General features: G+C 53.8%; 1 protein-coding gene across 7 annotated transcripts in view; it reads left to right on the plus strand.

Moving 5' to 3' along the window:
* The window catches only part of KCNN3 (potassium calcium-activated channel subfamily N member 3), a 145,902-nt gene that overhangs the window by 102,445 nt on the left and 19,207 nt on the right, over positions 1–24,250 (plus strand). For all 7 annotated transcript variants that reach the window (XR_006783144.1, XM_045816524.1, XM_045816525.1 and 4 more), the window contains exons 4-5: positions 13,799–13,940; positions 20,790–20,900. Coding sequence is in view for 6 of the 7 variants with exons in the window: in XM_045816524.1 (XP_045672480.1) it covers positions 13,799–13,940; positions 20,790–20,900 (253 nt within the window). In the remaining variant the exon portion in view is untranslated. The remainder of the gene's footprint in view (positions 1–13,798; positions 13,941–20,789; positions 20,901–24,250) is intronic.

Raw genomic sequence — 24,250 nt, forward strand, 5'->3', positions numbered from 1 at the left:
TCATTTCTCAGACGAGCAGGAGGAGGAATCTCCAGATGGGTCATCTCTTTGTTTCGCTCCTTCTTCTCCCCCAGCAAGACTCTCTCATTTCAAGAGGCAGAAAAAAAGCAATGCAGATGCTGGAGGCAGTCTGGCTGCAGCTGTATCCCTTCCTTCTGCTCTGGGGCTGTGGAGGTGAGCAGGAGGGGTGCGGGGGCTCCTGGCCTGAGCCCCTGTACATGAGCCTTTCCTCCCAGCTGCCGCTCTCAGAGATCTTGGGGCATGCCAGCTCCGGAGGTTTAGAAGTTCCTTTGGTGAAAAGCCCCCTGGGAGGACAGCTGGATATGTGCTGGCTGTCTCCATTCTTGTCTCCTTCTAATACTTAGCTTTAGAAATTGCATTATTTCTGATGTGTACGAGACTTTCCGGTTAATCACATAAACCAAGGTCTGGGTGGCTTGGCTGTGTGGCTGGTGGGCCTGGACCAGCCCCTGAGACCCTGCCCGCCTCAGACTTTGTCACTCTTCACATGGCCAAGGCCCACCCCACAGACCCAAGGTCATGTGCTGCCTGGATGCTCAGCCTGTGGAGAGAGGCTAGAAGTTAGAGGCAAACACACTCCACGCACAGGCTGCGTGTGGCCGGGGTGCATCCTGCGGTACCCCCCAGAGCCCCACAGCCATGTCCCCAGATCGGGGGGTGGCCTCCTCCGATTCCGAATCCTGCCCACCCACCCTGTGTCAGGCCAGACCCCTCTCCAGCAACCCCTCTTCTCAGCAGCAGGGGAAGCCATCCAACCAGGGCTCCCATGTCCGACCCTGGAGGCCCCACTGCTCTTCGAAGAAGTAACAAGAAAACTCCTTCCCAGGGAGTTTCTCCCAACCAGTTTCTCTTTGTTCCTGGTCACAGGACAGTCCCCACCGCCCCCTCTCCCACGCTAATACTACCCAGGTGAGACTGTGGTTCTGTGCCCTCCGTAACATTTGCTCACCCCGGGGACTGCCTGCCTTTAATTCTCCTGGGAAAGCACCACTGAGAGGAGGACAACACCCTCCTTTCCTTTGAGGCTCCAGCCAGGACCACTGCCTCCACAGCACTGACCTCCAGGGGGTGCCATTCACATTGAAGTCTCGGTGAATGGCACTCCTGGGGCTGCCCAGCGCACAACCTATGCTGCTGAGCTGCTGAGCCGCTGAGCCGGGCATCCCTGGCTCTGGCTGAGGCCCCTGTGAGGCCGGCTCACTGCATACAGACCCAGGGCCCCAGGACCAGATGCCTGAGAAAGGGAGAAGCCCCAGTAACCTCTGCACTCAGCCTGCATGGGCCTCCACTCCCTCAGTGGCACAAGATGATCAAAGACGGGGCCGTGCCGTCAGCCAAGCCCAAGCTCACACGTAGGCTCTCACACTTGGTGGATGTTTTATTCTGTGCAAGCTCCCTAGTCTGGCTGAGCCTGAGTTTTCAGCTCAAGAACATGGCCCGTGTGGCGTGTGGCTGATGCTTGACAAACGACAATGATTATTCTCTCCTACAAGAGGGCTGAACGCCTAGTCCCAGCCACCTCACAGAGATGGGCCCCGAAATAAAATTAGATGAGAAAGAGATCTCTCTAAGGTCTCTGAGGAAATAGTTTGCAAGAGCTCCAACCACTGCTATCCTTCTCCCTGTATATGAAAAACTAAGAACTGTGCTGCCCCTGTGCTTCTGAGTCATACTCTGTGACTGACAACGGGTGATGGAGAAAGCTCAACCAGGAGAGAAAAGCTCACGGGCGGCAGACTCGGGCCTCTGTCAGGTGGGGTTGGAGGCAAACCGAAGACAGCAGCCGTGAGAGCGAGGCCCACAGAAGGGCCTGAGATGAGACCAGGCCTAAATGTCTCCCCCTCAGAGCCATCCCTCACTCGCTGTCTCCTTCAGCACATCTGCTGAGCTTCCTCCGAGTGCCTGGCCACCTGGGCTGCCCAGCTGTGCAGGAGGAGTGAGAGCCTCAGGACGAAACCCCTGTAGGTCCTGCGGTGGGAGGGGACAGAGAGGGGTGGCGGGGGGAAGGCGGGGGCTAACAGAGCTCTGCAGAGGACACCTGATCTGGGAAGGCTTTCTGCAAGAGGTGATTTTGAGGGCCCGAGGGGACTCCAGGCAGAGGGACCAGCAGGAGCGGAGCTCAGAGGTGGGGGAAGAATGGGGTGGGAGAGAGACTCGGCAGGTATTGGCCACGGGGTCAGCTGCAGTCAGCGTGAGAGAGTCAGGCAGCGGCCAGGCCTCCTTTACCAGTTTAAAGAGTTGTGGCATAATCCTCTATCAAGCCAATGGTTCCTAACCTTATTTATTTGTTTCTTTTAATGCGGTGATGCAGGAGAGATGATACTCAGACACCTGGCTTGTGCTGTGGGTTTGCCCCAGTTATGAGTCAGTTCCACCAGGGTAGCTGGATTGCCACCCCTTCCTTGCCACTGGGGAAAGCAAATCCAAATATGAGAGAGCAGGGTGATGCTATCCCAGGGCAGCCTTGAGCCACCATGACACGAAACAGCAGATCGGTCACCATCATCAATTCTTCCACTACTGTTTGTCCTAGATGGGGGGCTTGTGAGCCTCACTGTGTCTCCACACTGAAGCTGAGAGCACCCCCGTCCCCACCCCCACCCTAGGCCAGTGGGAGCCATTGGTGAGTTTCGACCAGGGGAGGGTCTTTTTTGGGGGAGAGATTTCCCCAGCTGCAATGAGAAGAGAGGTTTGAGGGGGACACTAGGATGACCACGAGACAAGGAGGCCAGCTGGGGACACTGCTGTAGCGATATACATGGTACAGGACGCCATTTCCCCCGGGGAGGAGGCAGCTGGGACGGAGAGCCAGGGGCAGGTTTGAAAGAACTAGTGGAGGCCAGACTCTCGGGACTGCCTCACTGGGTGGGGGGTGGAGGTGGAGGAAGTTCGAGAACAATGCTCAGTGTCCTGGCATGGCTAGGTGGTGGTATTGTCCCCAGAACAGAGATGCAGGAGGAAGAGGGGTGGGCGTGGAGGGGACCTGAACATTGGGGCAGGGGCAGGTAATGAGCAGAGTTCAGGATAGGCTGAGCCTAACCGACCTGCTCTCCCCCAGGGGTGCTCCCCGTGGGCAGACAGACTCCTGGCTCTGAGGCTTGGAGGGCAGGTCTGGGTGGGACTGTGAAACCACGAGGCACCGGTGGTCACCAGGAGCGCAGGGGGCTGTGTGGCCCTGGGAAGACGGGGACTCGTGTTCCTTCTCCACGCTGCCCTCCCGCTTCATGTTGAAGATCTGCCTCCACCCACAGCCCTGTCCTTGCCGTTGATGCCTGACCCCTGGCGGGTGCGGTGTGCAGGCTTCCCGCATTCTCAGAGGCAACCCGCAGCAAAGGCCCGCGTCTCCACAGAGACTGCCAACCCCCTTCCGGTGGGCTCCCAGTGTGGGTCCTCACAGGAGGAAATGAGAAGGGCGCTGAGCCAGAGAAAGGGAAACGAGGGGAGAGGTGAGGAGAGGCGAGGGCAGGGCTCCGAGGGAGGGAAAGACGGAGAGAAGGATGGCAGAGAAGAACAGAGAGGCTGCAGACAGGAGAGTTAGCGGAGGGAAGGAGGGGAGGGAGGGCCTGGGGGTGCCAGTGTGTTCAAGCAGGCCCACTCATCGAAGCCCAGTGCCGGGGACTTTGAGGACACCCCTCTCCCTCGGCGGTTCCTTCCCCTCCATGGTCAGAGCTAGTGCTCTACCTGGAGTGCCCCCAACCCCAACCCCCCTCTTTTGTCCCGGGTCATGTGAATGTTGCATCCTTAAGAAGGCCCCGGGCACTCACCCCAACTGTAACTTGGTCTTTTTTTGGTTTTGTTTTTGCTTCTGTGATGCTCAGTGCTGACCCTCTTCATGGCCCTGTGAGGTCCGTGAAGTCTGGCTCATAGTAGGGACTCATGTGTTAAGCCCCAAATCCGTGCCAGGTGCCATGCCTGGTCTTCTGTTTGTCATCTCAGTGAACCATCGACAGGATATCACGAGGCAGGTTTCTCCAGCTTCCTTTTACTGGAGGAAAGGCCCGGCCGGCCGTGGAGAGTAAGTCCTGACTGAGGCCACGCCCACCCGAGCGCCCACCCCGCTGCCACAGCACCTCCTCCAACACCGTGGAAGACTCGCCTCCCCTGGGAGCAGTGTTTCTTCCAAACATATTGTTTTTCTCCATTTCCATGCACTTATGTTAATTGCTCCCAAATCAGGAAACATGGAGATATTTGTAATAAGAAGAAATATTGCAAATAGAGAAACTGACTCGGAAGGATTTGCCAGGTGAGCCCCAGGGACTTTGACTTAATCACCTCTCAAAGAGGTCGACAGCGCCCCCTTTACGAAGAATGGACTGTGGCAGGAATGGCAGCTGGCTTCCCTCCAAGGGCGTGTCCATTGGCGGAGTGGAGACTTCGAAGGAAACATCTTAGCTGAACAAGAGAAGAGAAGCACATGCGAAGGAAAGCCGAGCTGGTGCCCTGGTGTAGACTCGCCACCAAGGCCTGGAGAGACACTGCATCCAGATGCGTGACACCATGCAGATGCCCTGGCTCTTCCCCGCGGGACAACACACGCACGCCACCACCTCCGTGAGGAAGAGCCGCGGCATCCGCGCGCACACCACGAGCACCGGCCCTGTCTGTCCCTGGCGCAGGCAGCCTGTTCGTCGGAACTCGCGTGTTTTGGTGGTGGAGGTTTTCTCCCCGTTTGAAACTGGCAGAGGCCTTGTACCTGTGCTGTTAGCTCTTAGGCTAGAAATAAAAGACTCGATTTAGATTTGCGTTGGAAAGATCCAGGGCTGTTGCCTTGAGTTACCTGGTGAGGGAAATGTCCTTATTTTCTAAATTCAAACAAAGCCAACTCAAAAAATAGGACGCTAGCCGTGGGGATGAAGTGACAAGGAGCGACTTTCTGGATGCATGTGTCAGCGCGGGCCTGGGGGCCAGCAGGCTTGCAGTCAGCCCTGAGTCTTCAAAGTTGATTATTTCACATTTTAAAATGTCTATAAAGAAAACTGTCTTTAAGGGGGAAAAAGTACTTTTTGTTTATCTTGCTGTAGCTGCAATGAGCAGCAGTGGCTCTGAAGTCACCACAGGCCAGTTATTCCTCAGCCAACTTTGAATTCCGGTGGTTCTTTCACAGACCTCATGCGTTGCTGAAATCCTCCTAAACTGAGGTTCATAACCCTTCCGAAAAGGCCATTTCCTCCCCGAGCCAGACTCACACACCCCAGCTAGTATGCTGAGGGCACCTGATAACTAGGAGCTGATCGTATTAAAGGTGCGAAGGCAGAGGTAGGAGCGGGAGTCAAACCCAGGGCTCCCTGGCAATGTCCAGCTCTGTTGAGGGCGTCTCGGGCTGCCTGCACAGGCCGGCACTGGCCAGCCACACTCCTGGCCATCGTCCTCTCGGTTAGGCCTGAGCAGGAGCTCTGCTGAGCTGGGCCGGGCTGGTCCCCGCTGGTTACGCAGGTGCTGCCCCCACCCCCTACCCCACACCCTGTGCGCTGCTGCTACAGCACCAAGAATATGCAAAATCAGGTGATGCAGTCCCAGCATTTTCATTTACTTGCTGTGAGAAGTTCGTTAATAACTCTCTTGAGCTTCTCATTGCTTCACGGTAACAGCCCTTGTCTGCTGACCTGGTCCTGCTAGCTTGTGATAAAGACAAGTGGAATCATCCATTCATTTGACAAATGTTTATTGATCACTAGAGATACAGCAGTAAACAAGGAAGAAAAGTCCTTTCTTCATGAAGTTTATATTCTAATGGGAGTGGACAGTCAATAATGCAAAAAGCAGCCACATGTGTATTATGTCCGGCAGTGACGTGCTCATGGAGGAGAGCGACCCAGGGGCAGAGGGGGCCTGGTGGGGTGGGGCCCCGGGCAGTGGCCAGCAGGGCGGTCTCGGAGTGTCTTCCTAAGGAGCTGGCGTTTGAGCAAAGGCCGGAAATCACGAGGGTGAGGGCCTTCCGGGAGAAGGAGTAGGACGTGCCCACACTCTGCCGGGTCCGGCTGGCTGTGGAGGAAGCCGTGCAGACCCCGGGTGGCAGGACTGCAGCTGGTGAGCAGGCAGCTCCGGGAAGATGGGGCCAGAGAAGCCACTGGGGTTGGGGGCATTCTTTAGGCCCTTGTATGCCCCCATGAGGACTTCGGCTTTTGTTCTCAGGGATACAGGAAGTTTTGAGCAGAGAGGTGATGTGGTCTGTCTGACTTTTTGACAGGACCACTCCAGCAGCTGTTAGTGGGCAGTAGATGGGGCTGTACAAGCAGAAGCAGTGGCCCAGGTGGTAGCAGCCAAGGTGCAGGGAGCGGCCAGAGTCTGGACAGACTCTGAAGGTGAAACAGACGGGATTTGATAGAAGAGGTTCACACCACAAATTCTGCACAGGAGAGGGGCTGCGGCCAACCCAGAACGTGGGACAAGGACCAGCAGAAGGAGAGCCTGGCACAAATCACCATCTCCCTACGTGGCGATGTCTGCTGTCTGCTCCTCCTCCGTGTCCCGTGTGGTGCCTCTGTCATTAGGAGGGAGTCTCAGATGGGAGGCGGCCCAGGTGGGAGGCTCTCAGACAGTCACAAGCCTCTCTCTGTGTTGCAAGTTCAAGGTTGACTGAGCCCTTCCACATTCACCCCTGCCAAAGCCTCCTGAGATAGGCAGGGGGATGTTATTACACTCTGACTCTCTGAAGAGAAAACAGACCCTGACAGTGAATTTGTTCAAGGTCACAAAGCCACTATGGGTATGAAAGGCAGTCTTTCTGCTATGCCAAGGCCACACACACACACACACACACACACACAACACGATAGCCAACATTTTTTAGTGTGACTAATGTGTTAGGCACTCTTCTGTTTTAGAAACATCCGCTTATTTAACCCTTGACTCCATGTGAGCTGGTACAAGTCTTACCCCCTGTTACAGGTGGGAAAACTGCAACAAAGTCATGTAGATACTAAGGGGCAGAACCTGGACTCGAACATCGGTAGCCTGGCCCTAGAGCCTGTGTGCGTTCACCCATGACGCCAAACAGCCTGGCGGCTTCCACTCAAGACAGTGTGAGACTGAGTGCTGCGGGAGTTGAGATGAAGAGCTCACTTTGGCTGGGCAGGTCAGGGTCGGAGTTGAGCTGGGTCTTGAAGGGTTGGTTAGAAGGGATCCGCAAGGACAATGGCCGGCATGACAGGAGCAAGAAAGATGCATGTGCGAGGGAAGCTTGGAGCACAGCCACACCAAAGAGGAGGCCGGAGGAAGAAGCCAAGGACACTGAGAGCAGGAAGGAACCAGGAGACCAGCAAGCCACTGAAGATGCCGAAGGACGGCGGTGTTCTGAGGAGGGAGGCGCCAACGCAGTCAGAGGCCACCGAGGCCACCGCGGGCCAGGTCAAGTGTGTGTTGTCAGGTGTTTCCCTGGAGAACGTGGCAAGCACAGGGCCCACAGCTCTTTGAGGGCCAGGGTTTGACCATGTGAAGCTGGGGAATGGCTGGACGGTGAAGACAAGCAATCCACTTGGCTGGAGTTCTGCAGAAGAGAAGGGTCCTGGCTTGATTCCTGCAAGTTTCCAACAAACAAACCAGACCCAGAACAAACAGCTGGAGACATCAAATCACTAAGATTCATGTGAAAAGAGTTAGGTCACGGCTACTGTCAAGAAGCTGAGTTCTTATTAATAGTGCAAACTGACTCCAAGTCCAAGTTGTTTGGCGGCTGCTTTGACCAAAGTTTATCTGCCAGAGAGAACAGCTGCAGTCACCTAATGTGCTCCACTGAGTTACTTTCACAGGACGGTAGGAAAAGTGATGAGCAAGCTGCACTCACTGCACAGTTTACTGAGCAACTTTTATGCGTTAGGCTCTGAGATGGTACTTGGGACTGTAATGTAACTCCAGCATTAGACAAATGGGCCAGTGGAGCAGAACAGAGGACCCAGAAATAGCATCACTTCCACGTACAGTCTGTATGGCAGGGGACCACCGTCTCATGAGAGACCCTGAGCCAGAGGTGCCCCGGGAAGCTGCCCAACTCCCTGTCCCACAGCGTTGGTGAGACAGCTAGTTTGTTCTAAGCTGCCGAGTCATGGGGCAGCTGGTTATGCAGCAACAGGGAACTAATACTTTGACCTCCTTTTGCTCATTGATTGTAGTGTTTACCTCCAAGTCTGTAAACAACAGGCTTGCGTTGCTACTCCTTGATGTGAGGGCTTCACCATTATCTATTCCCTCCCTTCCCGGAAGATGGGCAGTTAGCTCCCTTTCCACCCCTTGAGCTCTTCCTGTCCCCCATCCTCCTTTTATTGTAATTATATTATAATTTTGGTTAGATAAGGAATCAGTGTTTGCATTACTCACTCATCACTGATTTGACTCTAATCATAGTTTTGTCTTTGTAGTAAAGGACAATAACTTCTTTCCTGCAGAAGTTTTTTTTGTTTTTTTTTTTCTGGTTAATTATCATGCTTGTTCATTTGCTTAGTTTTGTATGTATTTATCACTAATGCAACTCCAGACTCTGGCAGTTGTGTAAGTCTCTTCTCCAGATGTTCAGGCCCATCCAGTTTTCTATCAATTTTATCTTCTTGGAGAAATGTCTCCCTGAGCCTCTGACCTGCTCCAGTCTGGACTAGCGGCCCTCTGGGCCTAGTGCATGGCCTCCACCCTGGGCCTCTCTCCTCCGCCTGTCTCTGCTGCCATCCACCCGGGGTTCCTTCTGTTCAGTTGACTCCTATGTTTTGGTGCCGCACACCCTCCAGTGGCTTCCTGAGAAGGGGCGCAGAGGGGACACATTTCCGAGGGTGTCACATATCCAAAAATGTCTTCGTTTCATTCTCAGACTTAACTGATACTCTGTCTGGTTTGGGATTCTGGTCTCTCTGCTTTAGAATTCTTGTCCGGAGATCATTTTTCTTTAGAATTTTGAAGTCTATTCCATGGCCCTTTAGCTTCCAATGTTTCTGTGAAAAAGTCCAAAGTCACTCAGATTTCTGATTGTTTTGTATTTGACCTCTTTCTGTCTCTCTGGAAGCTCCACAGAATCACCTCCTGCCCCTGGTGTTCTGAAATTTCACCATAACGTGCCTGGCCACAAGTCTGTTTTCAGCCACTTCGCTAGGGACAGTGGGCCTTTGATCTAGAAACTTGTGTCTGTCAGTTGTGGGGAATTTTTTAATTGATTTCTTAATGATAACTTCTTTTCCTTCATTTTCTGTCTCCTCCTCCTCCTCCTTCTTTTTTCTTTAGTTCTCTCTTTCTGAAACTATTATTATTTGAATTGGTAAACTGATTTTCTACTTTCTCCCCTATTTCCGTTTCTCTCTCTGTCTTTTCCTGCCTGTTGGAACCTTCTTCAGTTTGCCTCCCAGCCCTGCAGGGAGACGTTTTTGGTGCCGCACGCCATTCCTGTCTCGTGGGTCCAATATCTTGTTTTATCTCTCTTATGGTGTTAATTATAGGATGTTTTTTCAAGAGTTTTTCTCTACAAATGGTCTGTATTTGATCCAGAGTTCTGTTTCTTTGTTGATTGACTGATTTGGTCGGTGTCTTGAATGCTAGAGACATTCCTCAGCTATCTGGGGACTTCTGGCTGCCTGCTTATTTTTAAAAGCAGGCGACTAAAACTCTTAGTTGTAGAGGGATTTGAGAAGGGAGCAAAAGCAGCGCGTGTGTTTAACCTGCCACCTTCACCCAGTTATGCATTTATTTCATAATATTAAAAACATTTTAAAAAGCACTATGGTATAAATCCACACCCTAATGAAAAATGAATAAGTTTAATAACCCATCCCAAAACTACATCTTTTCCTTCTTAGCCCTTAAAGAAAAGGAGGGAACTATTTCTTTCCCAAAATTCTCAATTGTAAAAAATAGCATGCAATTCATATGTGAGTTTGTGACAAGTATAAACCACTCTAAAAAAATTGTGAATAGGTTTGGATGTAATTTCCACCTCCCCCCACTCCCAGTGTGAGTCACCAGGCCCGCTCTCGCGCTCATCACTTCCTGCGTGGGGAGTTGCATGCGTGTCTCATCTCTATGATGATGCTCCGAGCCACAGGAGTGTAGGGCGTCTGTCCGATTCATCTTGGCATCTTCTAGAGCCCCTGCCAGAGGACAGATTGTTGGAGTTTGACAAATGATGAATGAGTGACATCCTGAAGATCTGCTTGTCCTCTCCTCGGCACGCAGAGTTAGCACCAGTTCAGGATTTTATATGAAAAAGAAACCCAAAAGAACATGAAGGGAATTTAGAGAAAAATACAGCAGTAAGTCAAACATCAACTTTAAAAGGAGACCGATTACTTGCAGCTGCATGCTTAGTTCCGCTTTGAGCTCTAACCTCCATGTATGAATAGAGTGGCCCACGGTCCTGCGGGCAGCCAAGCGGCTAGGAAACAATCGCTTAAGCCTCAGGGTTTGCAAGGGAAGGACTGTGGAACACATGGGCAGGGCAGAGTCAATGAGGTCCATGGAAGAGAGGCTGCAAACCACATCCAAACCCCATGGTTCAGCATTCAAGGCTCGCCATTGCTTCTCCTTGGGCACCTGCAAGCTCTCTAGCAGTTCTCACCCTCCGGGGCCTGCTCTCTCTAATCAGTCTTGCATGCACCTGCTGAGAATCATCTCAGATACCAAGTGTCTTGTGTCCCTTCTTTGTCCACCAACTTAGAGTAGGTTCCTCTCATCCCTATATTGAGTAGTTCTCCAGCCTGAACTTCAAGACATCTTCATCACCTCCTGTGGGGACCCCCTCCCCACTGCACTGTAAATCCCCACCCTGTGTTTTTCTGTAGACTATTTCTCAGGCCGAGAGCGCCTGCCCCTCTCAACACGGCACTGCTGACATTTGGCGCATCTGCTCTGGGCCGAGCACTATTTTTCTCGGTGCATTATTTTTCTTAATCTCCCATCAGCAGTAAGGAAAGTGGGTCACAGAGAGGTTAAGTCCCATGCCCACAGCCTTAAGGTGGAGCTGGGCTTGAAGCCAGGCAAGCCAAGCCCTAGACCACCGGCTCACCTGCTCCCTGTCCACCGCCCCAACCTCACCAGCCTCTCCTAAGACGTCCTCCAAGAAATGCGTTCCGAGGGACTGATGTCTGACCCTGACTCTATAACGTGTGTTTCCATGGTGCTGACTTGTAGCATGGAGCTTTCTTTAAATCTCCCCCTTCGGGGCCCACACACTCAGCTGTACTGAGTCTTGTTGTTTCACAGGCTCCAAAGTCCTTCCCTCTGGGGAAGGATTCTCTATCACCCCCTCAGCACCGTCCTTGAGAGCCAGCATCAGCTGCCCTCCCTCCCAGCCAAGAGCATGCCGGGAATGGGAGGTGGGGTAAGGTAGCTGGAAGACCTGGCAGAGTCCTGGGCCGTGGGGAATGGCACCTGCCCCTCCAAAACTACATCAAAGCTGGGGTGGGGCTGGTGCACTGGGTCAGGGGAAGGGTGCACTTCATCTTGCGGATCAAAGTTGGACACTACCTGTCTACATTGCTCCAATGTGACCACACGAGGAGACATGGGCCCAGCCCTGGCCCCAGGGAAGTGAGGCAACAGACAGGAGCAGCCAGCCAGGGTGCCCGCAGGGCAGCAGTAGAGCATGGATGGGGAGTGAGAGCAGCAGGTAGGAGAGGGCAGGTAAGGCGTCTAGCCAGCGAGCCCTGGGGAGGGGAACGACTGCTCTTCAGATGTCCCTGGAGTTCCAGGCACGTGAGTCCTATGGTAAAGCTAATGCCACCCCCTCTGGTTGCTGGTAGTGGACTCAGGTTGGGGCTGGACAGCCCGCCGAAGACGTGCTCACTGGCATCCTCCGGGCCAGGCTCACGAGGGCAATGAAGGCTGCACCTGCACCTCCCTCCTGGTGTTGCACACCTGCTTTCCATCTGGCTGCCCCACCTGTGCGTTCCATATTTTTAAACATCCTGCTCACCAGCTGCAGACCAGGCTTCCAGCAGGCTATGTCATTTTGTCATTCACCTGCTCAGGACCAAAGCTCTAAGACCAAATCCAAACCTCTCATCCTGGAAATCCAGGCCTTCCAAATTTGGCCCCCTGTCTCCGAAGCCACTTTATCACCTGATACTGGAGCCCAGGTGCCCTCCTCTTGCTACACTTGCTCGTCATTCCCCAAGGCGCACAGCAGTGGCGTCGGCCTCTCTGATGTTAAGTGGAGCACTTCCTGTGTGCTCGTGGGCAGGTGTCCCTGTGCCTCCAGCTGCCTGTGGAAATACTTCACAGGATGCTCTGGGGGAATTAGAATTTCTGTGTACAGCGTGCCAGCCTCACGGCGGGCTGTGCTGTGTGACCCCCACTAGGACAGCGGGAATCGATAAAGGGTGTCCGTCACTTTGCACCCTTGTGCCCGCCGTCTTCTTCCCGACCAGGAGAGCTTCTGCCACCTCCGGGCCCATCCGCAGAGTCCCCGTACCTGCAGCCGTACCTGCAGCTGTTCCCACGCACCTGACTAGGGGTGAGGGGAGGAAAAGCAACATTTGTCAGCTGCCCACCGGGTCCCAGACCCTGTGGGGGCAGGGAGAGCACTGATGATAGTAGCCAACACTCTCTGGTGGCCCACCCCACCCCCAGCACTTCACCCGCACTGAGTCGTGGAAGCTTCTTAGTGACTGGGTCTGCGGGTGAGGGTTCCCCAGGGGCTTTCTGCTCTGTCCAGCCAGGGTGGTTTGGTCTCCCAGACCCACAGTGACTTTCCCACCCGTGATCTCCTGAGGCTGACGGGGAAGATTTTATCAAGGGGTGACGTTAATGCAGGATAAAACGCCGAGTCCCTTGCACATCATCCAGGCTGATCCGGTTAGAGAACATTCCGGGAAATGCCCCCTGCCCTGCCGCCCCCTGCAGCCAGCAGCCGCTGCTATGCTCAGGCAGGGTCCGGGCTTTCCTCAGGCGTTGCCTCGGCCTGGAGCACCCTTCTCGGGCCTGCCTGCACAACAGCCCCCTCTGGCTGACCCTCCTATGTTTGGGACAAAGGTCACTGTCCTTTTCTTCCTGTTCCCGAGGTACCTCATCAATTCATTAACTGACCGTTCTGCAAATGTCTGCCTCCTCCATGGGCTCCTTGCCTGGGCTGAGCCCCCTGAGGCGGGGCATCTCTCAGTACCGGCTTGGAGCCCGGCACACAGCACATGGAAGGCCTTGGTGTTCGGGGATGGAGGGAGGCCGGGAAAGGATGGGGTGGAATGGGCGTCGGCAGAGAGAACGGTGGTGATACGTTTTCAGTTGGCTGCTCCCAGGGTGTGGCAGCCACAAGGCCTCAGAGATGTAGATGGGCCCCTCTGTGGAGAGCCCAGAACCGCCCCTGGAAACAGCTCCACGAGAACCTGCCTGGCCCCGCTCCAGACGGTGGGAGGTGCCAGTCTTGGGGATCCATCAACCTTGAGGAAATTGCTAAATGTATTCGGTGATTTTCTTTTTGACATTTTCCCTGTTCGGGAGCTTGTGATTTCAGATTAATCACATCTACATACATTTAGACTGTCAGCTTGAAAGGAAGATCTAAATTTTATTACCACATGATTTCATCCAAAGCTATTTTACCAGCCCCAGAGAGACATCTACCACATGGTGCAAATGACATAGCATTTGACCTCTGGGACCAAGCATGGGGGGACGGGGGAGGCTGTGGCAGGAGCTGGGGGGGCAGAGTTGTGGCGCCTTCCGTCTCCCAGAGAGGTCTCTGCGCCGCCACTGCTGCTGCCCGCGCCTCAGCAAACGGACTCATGTCCTTCCCCGCCCAGATTTGCCCTGGCCTTGCTCTCAGGACGGCAGTTCCATGGACTAACTCCTGTCCTCCCCTTGGCAGGTACCACGACCAGCAGGACGTAACCAGTAACTTTCTGGGTGCCATGTGGCTCATCTCCATCACATTCCTTTCCATTGGTTACGGGGACATGGTGCCCCACACGTACTGTGGGAAAGGTGTCTGTCTTCTCACCGGCATCATGGTGAGTACCTGCCTCTGCGCATGACTCCTCGCCGCCCTCCGAATGAGAGCTCTTTCTTGTGGAGTGAGCTCAGGGGGCCTTCCTGGTCAGGGGCTGGGGCCAGCAGTCAGTTAGCAGGCCAGCATGCATGTCTCTGTACACAGAAAGGCAGATGTGAAATCTGCAATGGTTTCTTACTTTTTCATTTCCTTTTCCAAGATTGGAATAGGCCCTGGTTCCTGACAATGAATGGTCTCTTCACAGCCCTGCCAGAACCGGGCTGGACAAAGCTGGCCGTGGGTCTGACCCTCCCCCCGCCCACACCGCCCCACTGCCCAGTGTGCTCGCCCCCAGCGAGCATCTGGGCTTGCTGTCCTTCCTGCCCCTGGGCCGCAGGGACCTCGGCACCACACCCATGAGCTCACAGAGGCAGGGACTGGGGCAGCAGCCCCGGGCTGTGTCCCGCTCTGGGCGGGCCCCTGGTTTGGTTCCTTGGCTCTGCACCAGTTCTTAACCCCCCTAGACTTTGGCATTCATGTCTGCATATTGGGGTGCTGGGCTCCAAGCGCCAGGCCCTGCCCAGCTCTGGCGTCGGCTAGGCTGTGACTCCCTCCCCTCCTTCCCCCAGCCAGGCTGCGTCCCCTCCAGGCGGGCCTTTCCTGCCCTTTGTCCTGCCACCTGAGCCGACACACAATGCTGCCCATCCCCTGGCTGTCACCGCACTGTGTGTGGGAGGGGCCTGGGTGGGGGCTCAGAACTGCAGTCGGAATTCCCACTGCCAACCTCCCTGTGGACGCTGGGCAGGGCGCCTGTGCTGGACAGGGCGCCGAATGGCTGGTGAGGGGGACGCATGGCTTAGTGTTCACGTGCTTCTCCAGCAGCAGGAACTGCACACGCCATCAGGGTTGGGGCAGTCCTCAGCGTCCCCGACCTCCACCTCTCCTTTCCTGGCCAGGTGATGAGGCACCTTGGCCTCTTGAGCTTTAGGTCCAGGACAGGCGGTCCACTGCTCTCTGCCCTCCTTCCCAGAATCCTGGAACACAGGCTGCGGAGAGGAAAGCCCCATCACAGCCCGGGCACCACTGCGGTCACGGCGGGGTGTGAGGTGCACAGGATGTCTGCAGCTTGTCCCAGGCCTCCCCAGGGGCCTTCTCTACACCCTCATTACCCTCGACCCATGGAGACCCTTCCTCTCAAGGGCCCCTCGGCTTTCACTCATTCTCCTGGGAAGAAGAAAGGCTGCCATTAGAAATGAGAGGGATTTCTTTCTGCAGCAGAAAGGGGATTAACTCCTCACCAGGGATGGGGGCTGCTGCCCACGCCCATCCTACCTCAGCCTGGTGGCCTCCTGGGTGGCCTACGAGGACTGGTCTCGGTGACCAGGCCTCGGGGCTCAGAACAGGGGCCAGGGGCCAGGGGCCCTGCCCACAGGAGGGGCCAGCACTGTCATTGCACCACGGAGCACAGTCCTCTGTCCTTCTCCACTGAAGTCCAGGCAGGGGTACACTAGCAGGCAGATCCTCCCGGACAGCAGTTAGTGACAAAAGGTTTAGCGCCCAGGGTTGGGATAAATATTGGGTGAGTGTAAGGCCTCAGAGCAAACACCTCCTGTTGGTTAGTAGGAGTCCATCTGGCACGGCTCCAGCTGTCACCAGGAAACCAGGGGATGAGTCTTCCTTCCAGAAAGGAACGAAATGCCACCCGCCTGAAGGCCAGCGCTTTCCTGTCTTAGAGCAGCTCCTGGGTGGTGGGCTTCGTGCCACAGAGCTGGTGCTCCGCCAGGGCGCACGGAGCCCGTGGACAGGCAGTGGGGTGGGGGGGCACTAGGTGGAGGAGCCCGCTGGGAGCCTCTGTTATTTTTAAATATCAGCCGTTCACCCTCCCAGTAAGGAGCTGTGCCCCATCCAGGGAGCAGCCTCCTGGCCACGATTTCCCTGATGCCTTCGCCCTGGCAAGCACCTCCTGGCTTCTCAGAGGAAGTGAGTGGGGCAGGCAGGGCCCCTGGGTCCCCTCCTGGCCTTCTTGGAGTGTGGCCCTCAGCACCCTTTTTGCCCCTGTTCTGTAGCAGCTTCTTGGAAGGGAGTGTTCGTTCCTTGAAGAGAGAGTTGTGGTCAAAGGGGGAAGAACAAGTGGGTGAGGAGGAGCCGAGGCACCCCCCACAGTGAAAACATAACTTCCGTCTTCTCCTTTTGCATGAACCCTGTTGCACAAACCTGCACCCCCCTCCCCAACACAGAAGAGGGAGGTTTCCTCCATTCATCTCAGTGTTTTTATGCAAATTAAAGTCGGTTGCCTCCCTCTGGGGTCAGCCACAGTGAGGAATACCAGTGGCATTTCTCTAACAAGTGTGACTTTTGTAGCTGAGTCACTCCTTTCCAGGGTTTTGGGTTGCTGAAAATCTTCTTGTCCCCTCCCCCAGCTTTCGGGCACTGCATTCATCTCTTGAATATTACTGCAAGTGCCTTAACTAAAGGTACAGCTTCCTGTTTGGTTACCATGGACACCATGCAGGCCAAGACAAGGCCTGCTGGGGAGGGAAAGGAAAGATTTGTATGTGAGGGCTGTAAATAGTCTTAATCATTGTTTTCTCTTGGCAATCGCAGTAACGGTGTAATTACCAACCATTAAACAGGGTATATAATTGCCTGAACAACTTGACATTGTTGGCGCAGACCTGGCGTGTGTGAGAGATTTCACCTGCAAAAGCTGGTATATCAAAGTCCGGCGTATCTCCACAAAGAATTTTATGATAACAAGTACAATGCAGAGAGAAAGCTCTCGATACTTAGTCCAGAATTGGAAATGACAGCGAAGCCTACAGAGATGCCTTCGGAGCTTTTTTGGTTCTGCAGGCACACGGGGGACCTTTGGGACCCCCGCGACAACTCTCTTTCAAAATAGCCATTTTCTAAACCAGACTCACTTGTGGACAAATTACGGACAAATAGACAAAAGCTTCCAGGTTGTCTGCTGGGGACACTGGGCTCTTCCCCAAGGCTCCATGAGCGATGCTTCTTTGAACTGCAAAAGGAAAGTGATGATGAAGTGGAAGGCAGCACAGACTGAGTCATTTCGGGAGGAGGGAAGGGAGGGCTCAGCAAGAGGTCTGCCTACTGTCAGTTTTGGAGGATGAGCCTCTCCCTAGAACACCTTGGTTTCAAACCAATTGATGTTATTTTAGTTGTTACATGGAATCTGTTGCAGAAACAGAATCCAACTGTAAATCCTCCAGGCTTTTCTCTTCCATTTGTCACTTTCATTTATGTTTTATTTTATTTTGTGCTCCTTTAGTTAAGAACACCTCATACTTTTCCCCTTGGGGTACTTGTTTTCCAGAGTCTAAGGTTTTCCAGCTAGAAATGTGTTTTGGAAATAAGAAGTGGAAGGAGCAGTGTGAGGAGCCTGGGTGTCTGGTTTGGGTCTGAATCCTCAGAGGAGTTAGGCGTGCCCCCCGCCCCATGGCAGCCACTCGCTTGCTGCTCACTGCTGCTCCTTCTCACCATGCACCTTGGACGGTAGGAGCTCATGAGAGGTGGACCCTGCCTCCTCCTGCCACCCTCCTGTGGAAATGGGGGTTGGGTGGAGAAGGTCCAGGGAACGCAGGTGGTGTCAGCTGGGATTCAGGGCTTGGTGCATCTGAAGGCAAAAGTCTGAGTCCCGGATTATCTCCAGAGTCGGACCCATGGAAGCCGTGCCAGCAGCTGCTGACCCTGGCATGCCCCACCCCTTCTCTCCTCCCATGCCCTCTCTGCCCAGCAGCCACTTCTCAGATCCCAGGCCAGGACAGCGTGCACTCTCACACCCCGAAATCCGCCAAGTCCTCAGCAATTCGTCTCTTAAAACCAGCCTGCATCTCTGCCACATCCCACAGGTTTTCCCAGGCTGCCACCCTGGGAACACCAGACTGTGAATGGTAAAGTAGAAGGCTCATGATCCCGAAAGGAACACAGGTGATCATCACATCACTTAGAGGTGAACACGACGGGAGGGTGAGGGATCCCGTAGCACTGCCTTCATTTCCTCCCAAGAGCGGAAGTTGACCGTTAACTTTTTGACTTGGGCTCCTTGTTCTTCTTGCATTCCTCTCAATCCCATCGACCCACCTTTTTTCTTAGGCCTCGGCTTCTTCCTTTCCTCTTTCCCTGTTCTGTTCCATGCTGTTGAGGATGGAGCACAGCGCTCCCTGTCTCGGTCTCCACTCCAGCTCCCTCTCTGTGTCCTCTCTCTTTCCTTCCCTTCATCCCTTCCCTTCCCTTCCCCTCCCCTCCCCTCCCCTCCCCTCTCCTTTCCCTCTCTCTCTCTCTCTCTCTCACTCTCTCTCTCACACACACACAGACACACACACACACACACCCTGGAGAGGACCACAGTCTGGATTTCAGCACCCTGCCCACCACTTTCTGAAGGTTGCAAGATCAGACTCCCATCTTTGTAAGGCCACTTCTTAATGGAAATGATCGAGTTAGGCTTACTTATTGGCAACTTCCCTAACTACATCCATATGATGGATTTTCTAAAGGAAAAGCAAAGTTGGGAGTATCCATTGGTTTCTCTTCAAGTTAGACTTAGGGGTTAAGAGCCCAGCATCCTCCGGAGAGTCTTGCTGTGTTTGAGTAGAAAGGAGCTGGGGATCGTCATCTAGTCCACCCTGCTGCCCCCATGCAGACACTTGTCTTAATCATGGAAGATAGATGGCTCCTTGGTTAAAACACTCTAGCTTCTGATCAGAAGCCTCCTGCATTCAAGATGCTGTGCTATGAGCTGTGGAGAGACCACGGAGCACTCTTCCTGACCCTGGACAGTTGGGAGGGTGGATGAGAGACTGTTTTGATGAAATTCCCTGAGTGGTGTGTATGGTGAGCAGGGCGACTCCCTCTTCAGACGGGTTATGCCCCCAGCTTTCCGGGGCGATATAGTGGGGTTTTGCCTGGACCCCAAGAGATGGGCGAACATGGAGCCTGAGGAGAACCCTCTCCACTGACATTCCATTTTCACCGCTGTGATATATCCCTCTTCTTGGGCTTTTGGCCCAAAGCACCTTTGGGATGCCATACAAAGGAGAGTGATTACACTTGATCTGGCTGAGCAGAATTGAGCACACACCTGCCCTCTAGGACAGCTTCTTTTTAAGTTATTTTTTGCCGTTGGAGGCCTGGCTAAATTGATTACAGCTACAGACTGGGCTGCCCGGCCTCCCATACTTACCCTTTGAGAACTGGGCACTGCGCCTCCTGCAAGTCACAGACGGCGAGAAAACGCAGCCATCCCTGAACAAGAAAGGAAAATGAGGTCAGGAAAGGGAGATGCACAGAGACTAAGTTCCTTCCATTTTGTTGGGCTAGAAATGGGTGGCCCATCGGCAGCTGACCAAATGACCAAGTGTACCAAGGAACATGAGATTATTTGAATGAGAACCCTTGTGAAAGCCAACCTCAGCCATGCCAAACCTTACACGGACTAGCCTTTGCCAGCCTGGGGAGAAGGAAAGAAAGACTATAAAGGAGGTAGGAGGGCACTGATCTGCCCACTTGGTGTAGGCGGCGTACCTTTGAGACCGTTCTTTACCGCCCCCAGCACACTCTTTTAGACCCGATGGGCCAAGCTGTTACTGGTTGAGTCCTTTGGTCCTGGAACCTCAACTGCTGAGTGAGGCTCTGCGGCCACTCTAATCGCTGTGGCAGCTGAGGATGACTGTTGACGCTGCTGATCTTATCGCCTCTTTCCTTGAGTGGCGGGTCAGGATGGTCCAGGCCCCAGGGGGCAGAAGAGGGTGATGGCCCCGAGGAGAGTGTGCTCTCTTCCAAGAACCGGGCAAGGGCGGGTCTGGCTTCTGCTGCGACGGAAGAAGCAGGGGAGGAGTGGTTCTCTCACTCCCCAGTGCTCGCAGGCCAGTGAAGAAGCACAGTGGAGGGGACTTGAAAATCCGTCGGGCGAGCGTTGGAATGAGCCACTTTCCCTTTGCTGCTCATTCCCACGCAGCCAAGCATGCGCCCGGAGGATTTGGAGAGAGAGCCCTGGGGAACCCTGCTTCTTTTACCGCCCGCCTTCCCCGTACCCCCCTGGAATGGACCTACCCCAGCAGAATAGAAACACTGCTCTGGAAAATACCGAGGCCCCCTGCAGGTTCTCTTAGAGTCCCGGTTTGAGGCAAGACTGTTGCCATCTGTAAAATCTCTGCAAGCCGGTGAATTCATGAGCCTCCCGGTGAAGCAAGGCAGAATCACTTCCTGTGCTGAGTCACAGCCAGATCTCCAGGTAGAGAGGCTCAGCTGAGCAGCGAACAGAGTCCAGCAAACAGACTGCTGCCACCAGTGTTCGTTCCCCTGGCAAGTGATCTGGGGGAGAATGTGTTGCTTCTTTATTAGATTATTTTCAGGAAAACTCTTCCCCACCATCAGGTGTTCCGGCCGATACTCCAGCATATGTGTGGCCTTCTTTCCTCCTGGGCCCCCCAGTCTGGAACTGGCAGCAGGGGTGAGACGTACCCGCGGGAGAGTGGGCCTGAGTGTGCGCCAGCCCCTCTGTAATCCCCACACAGCCTGGCAGGTGACCAGACGATTGTTTGTTGTTGTAAATTCCCCAAAGCTTCAGCCACGTTCAGTGTCCAGCTCCATTAGGAACTGGCAAGTCCTGTGAAGACTCAGCCTCCCGGAAGTCAGCTCTGCAGCTAGGCCAGGAGCATTGCAGACCCCTCCCCAGGTACAGGAATCGGGGCCCGGACAGGTTTTGTGGCTTTGGCCAGCCAGAGAGCTCAGGTTCCCACTGCAGCCCCAGGACCCCCACAGTGGTCACGGGGCACACTGAGTCTTCTGCCCAAATCTTGTCGTGAATAATGTGCTTTCTCTCCATCCTCTTGCTGTCCTCCTGCAGGGTGCGGGCTGCACTGCCCTCGTGGTGGCCGTGGTGGCCCGGAAGCTGGAGCTCACCAAAGCGGAGAAGCATGTTCACAACTTCATGATGGACACTCAGCTTACCAAACGGGTAAAGCACCGCCGTCCACATCTTAATGGGGGACTTCAGACCCGTGTGGGGGCCAATCAGAAAGGCAGTAGTCACGTGGTGCAGGCTGGGGACCCTGGACACTGACCACCTGCCTCCACAAAACAGGCACACGCCTTGGTGTTCCGGGTCCTGTCTTCTCTTACACGTCCGTGCACAGTTCAGGCAACCGAATCATTTTCCTGACAGTCAAGTCTAAAGCATACGGTGGTGTAACCTGCCACCTTGCCTAATGGTAATTGAATAAATCACCCTGCACAAAGCAGTGGTTTTGTTTATGCTCAAATATTTTCATGATTCTCAGGAGGAAGGGCAGTGGAGACTCTTAAGAATAGTACTGGAAATATACCTAAATCCAGGCCTTTAAAAAATCATTACAGACAACCATTGCTGTGGGGCCCACATTCCCAAATAATGTCGTTTTCCAACTTTCCCTTTTGGGTTTTCCAGTTAATGTTCCTCACGTGCCCCCCTAATGAAAGTGGCTGAGAAGAACGCACACTGAACACAGGCAGGGGTGGAGAGGGCACCGAGAGTGGAGAGTCTGACACCCCACTGGGCTGCCCGGGGAGAAGGGCCCGTCTAGCAGAGGCAGAGACAAGCAGGCAGGAGTGACTGTTTCATGGCAGCGAAAGGAATGGTGGACCATTCTTTTAGAGCTGCAGGCTGAACGAAGGTCATCACAGGATTTCCTGGGAAAACCCCCCTTTCTGAGATGGGCGAGGGTCCAAACCCTGTGCTGGGGTCGTGGCCGCCCCAGCAAGTGCTTCTCGTGCAGGACTGGAGTGGGTAGAAGGCCCGTAGTGACTCAGTTTTGATTTGGGTTTTTGAAAGCTAGAGCACATATTCAGTGATCGATGTTGCGGCGCAGTGAAAAGCGTGTTAGAGACAAAGACAGAAAGCAGAACGGAAAGAGAGAGGACAATGGCAGAGGGCGAGAGAGCTCTCGGAGAAGGCAGGGGAGAGCGCGTGGTTGCCAAGGCCTCTCCAGTGTCTCAGCAGATTTATTTATGGTGCGTGATTGTTTGGTCTTTGATTACCTGTATTGGCTTCTCTGAAGAGCCTCCACAGGTGTCACAGGGCGAGAGCACAGGCAGCCCTTCTTATGTTCTTGGCATGCAGGTGTTTGCACAGCAGCGCCTCAAACCGCGATGCTGTATTACCACGTTCTCGTCATGCTGCCGGAACTCAGTTCTGTTTGTGGTAGCCTGCGGTAACACTGGTCTCCTTACCCATCTTTTCGTCTCAGGTCCGAGAACCTGTTGACAATGTTAAGTGAAGACCCACTGTGTGTGGTACATAGTAGACCCGAGCTGTCCACCGGCGAAAGCAAACAGCCTGTACTATCGGGATGGCAGACCTGCCCCCGGGGGCAGGCCAGCAGGCTTCTGCCCGCAGCCCTGTGACCCTGCTGCCCTCTTTCGGGCCCGCAGGACGCAGGCGGAAGTTATGGCCGGTACTGAGAGAATCACAGAAGTGGTTGGAACGCCTAAATGCAAATATACTTGTATCTGCTCTCCTGAAATGATTTAGTGCAGGAGCGAAGGGCAACAGAGTTCTGCCTCCAAAACCTTCTCAGAAGCTGTTTGTTTAGAGCAGAGACGTCCACAGTTTCTCTGTTCTGGTTTGCTTTTGGAAACCAAGGATGTACTTGTATTTCATGCTGTTTGTTTTGCCCTCCCTGTGTTTCACTGTGTAAATCAGACTGCAGAGGGGAATAAGCCGAGGGAAGCCAGCTCCCTCCAATGACAGGAAAATAATAAATTTTTCTGCAACACAATTGCAAAGGAGATGAGATTGTGGTTGCTAATTTCGGTCTTTCAGGAATAATTCTCTCAAATCCTCCTCAACTCAGTCCACTTAACTCCTTCCAAAGCAGAACTGAAAATCAAATCAACAAATATTTGTTGCTCACTCATGGGTGCACGGCTCCTTTTAAATCAAATCACATCTCACTTTCCTGAGAACATGTAAATCTGTCGAAATGTCCCTTTAATGTCTACTGCCTTTTCCCAGAGAACCAAATAACGTGAAGGGGATGGTTCTGGTGGTGGGGGGCTTCAAGGCTGGTGGGACTGGGACACCCAAAGGTTCTGTGACATAATCTTTTTTTAAAAATATTTTGTTCATTTTTAGATTTTAGTTATTTTTGGAGAGGGAAGGGAGAGAGAAAAAGAGAGAGAGAGAGAAATATCAATGTGGGGTTGCTGGGGGCCATGGCCTGCAACCCAGGCATGTGCCCTGACTGGGAATCGAACCTGCGATGCCTGGTTTGCAGCCCATGCTCAATCCACTGAGCTACGCCAGCCAGGGCCTGCAACATAATCTTGATTGAAGGAAACTGGCTGCAAACACCGTCTGCTCGGAGAATCCCACCTTCTTTCCCTGGGGATGCCTTATCCACCTCCTGTCCCTTCCACGTGGCCCGGTGCGTCCAGCTGAGGTGGCTTGTGGGTCCGAGGCCAGGCTCAGTCTGACCGTGAGGTCGCAGAGAGGGGTCGGGTTGTGGGCGGGGCCAGTCGTGCTGTGGTTCCTGCCCTCTCACTAGCAGACAGTCCAGTTGCACAGTTAGAAGCAGTCTCTCACCAGGGTGTGCAAACTTTGTCCTTCAGACAGCTAAGCAAAAACACCACGGGGAACTGAAACCTACTCATCATAAAAATATTCAAACTGTTCTTGTGTATAATCATCCTGTCTGTCTTGCTGTGACAGCTTCGGCCCAGCCTTTACTACGAGAGTCACACGGTTTTTCTGTGTTTGTTGGGGGAGGACGGGGGTCCCTGGGGGCACAGGGTAAGAACTCAGTTTCTGGTTTTCTTGAACCCCAAAGCTTTTCTCCTTTCACTTGTTTAACTTGTCAACCCTGGTGACAACATCATGTCTGTATTTAATGCCATTAGACTTTCTCGCACTGACTTTGCGGTTTTACTACCATTGTTACTCTATAATTATAATTTATTGCTAACCTCTGGGCCGTTAGATAATATGTATATAAATGACACGCAGAGAGACTGTAAAAAAGATGTTAGTTCCCCATCTTTTCTCCCACTTGACACTACATGTCCCCATCTCTCCGTTTTACGTAACTAAACACATCAGTCACAGGGTCACCACTCGGGACATCAAGACGGGTAAGGGGTGGTTCCTCCCCTCATCCTTACCGCCTGCCCTCAGAGAGCACCTCCCCTTTCTAAAGGCAGGACGGGCTGCCCAGGGACGCCCGGGGCCCGAGAGGCGCCTTGGTCAGGAGGCGCTGTTTCCCAGCAGCAGCCGGTGTGTGCCACTGGCTGCTGATGCATCTCTTTATCCTTGCCACAGGGGCTCTTGCTCCA

Source organism: Phyllostomus hastatus, unplaced genomic scaffold (assembly GCF_019186645.2).
Source record: "Phyllostomus hastatus isolate PE091 unplaced genomic scaffold, TTU_PhHast_1.1 phas_scaffold_216, whole genome shotgun sequence".
In the NCBI taxonomy this organism is placed as follows: domain Eukaryota; kingdom Metazoa; phylum Chordata; class Mammalia; order Chiroptera; family Phyllostomidae; genus Phyllostomus; species Phyllostomus hastatus.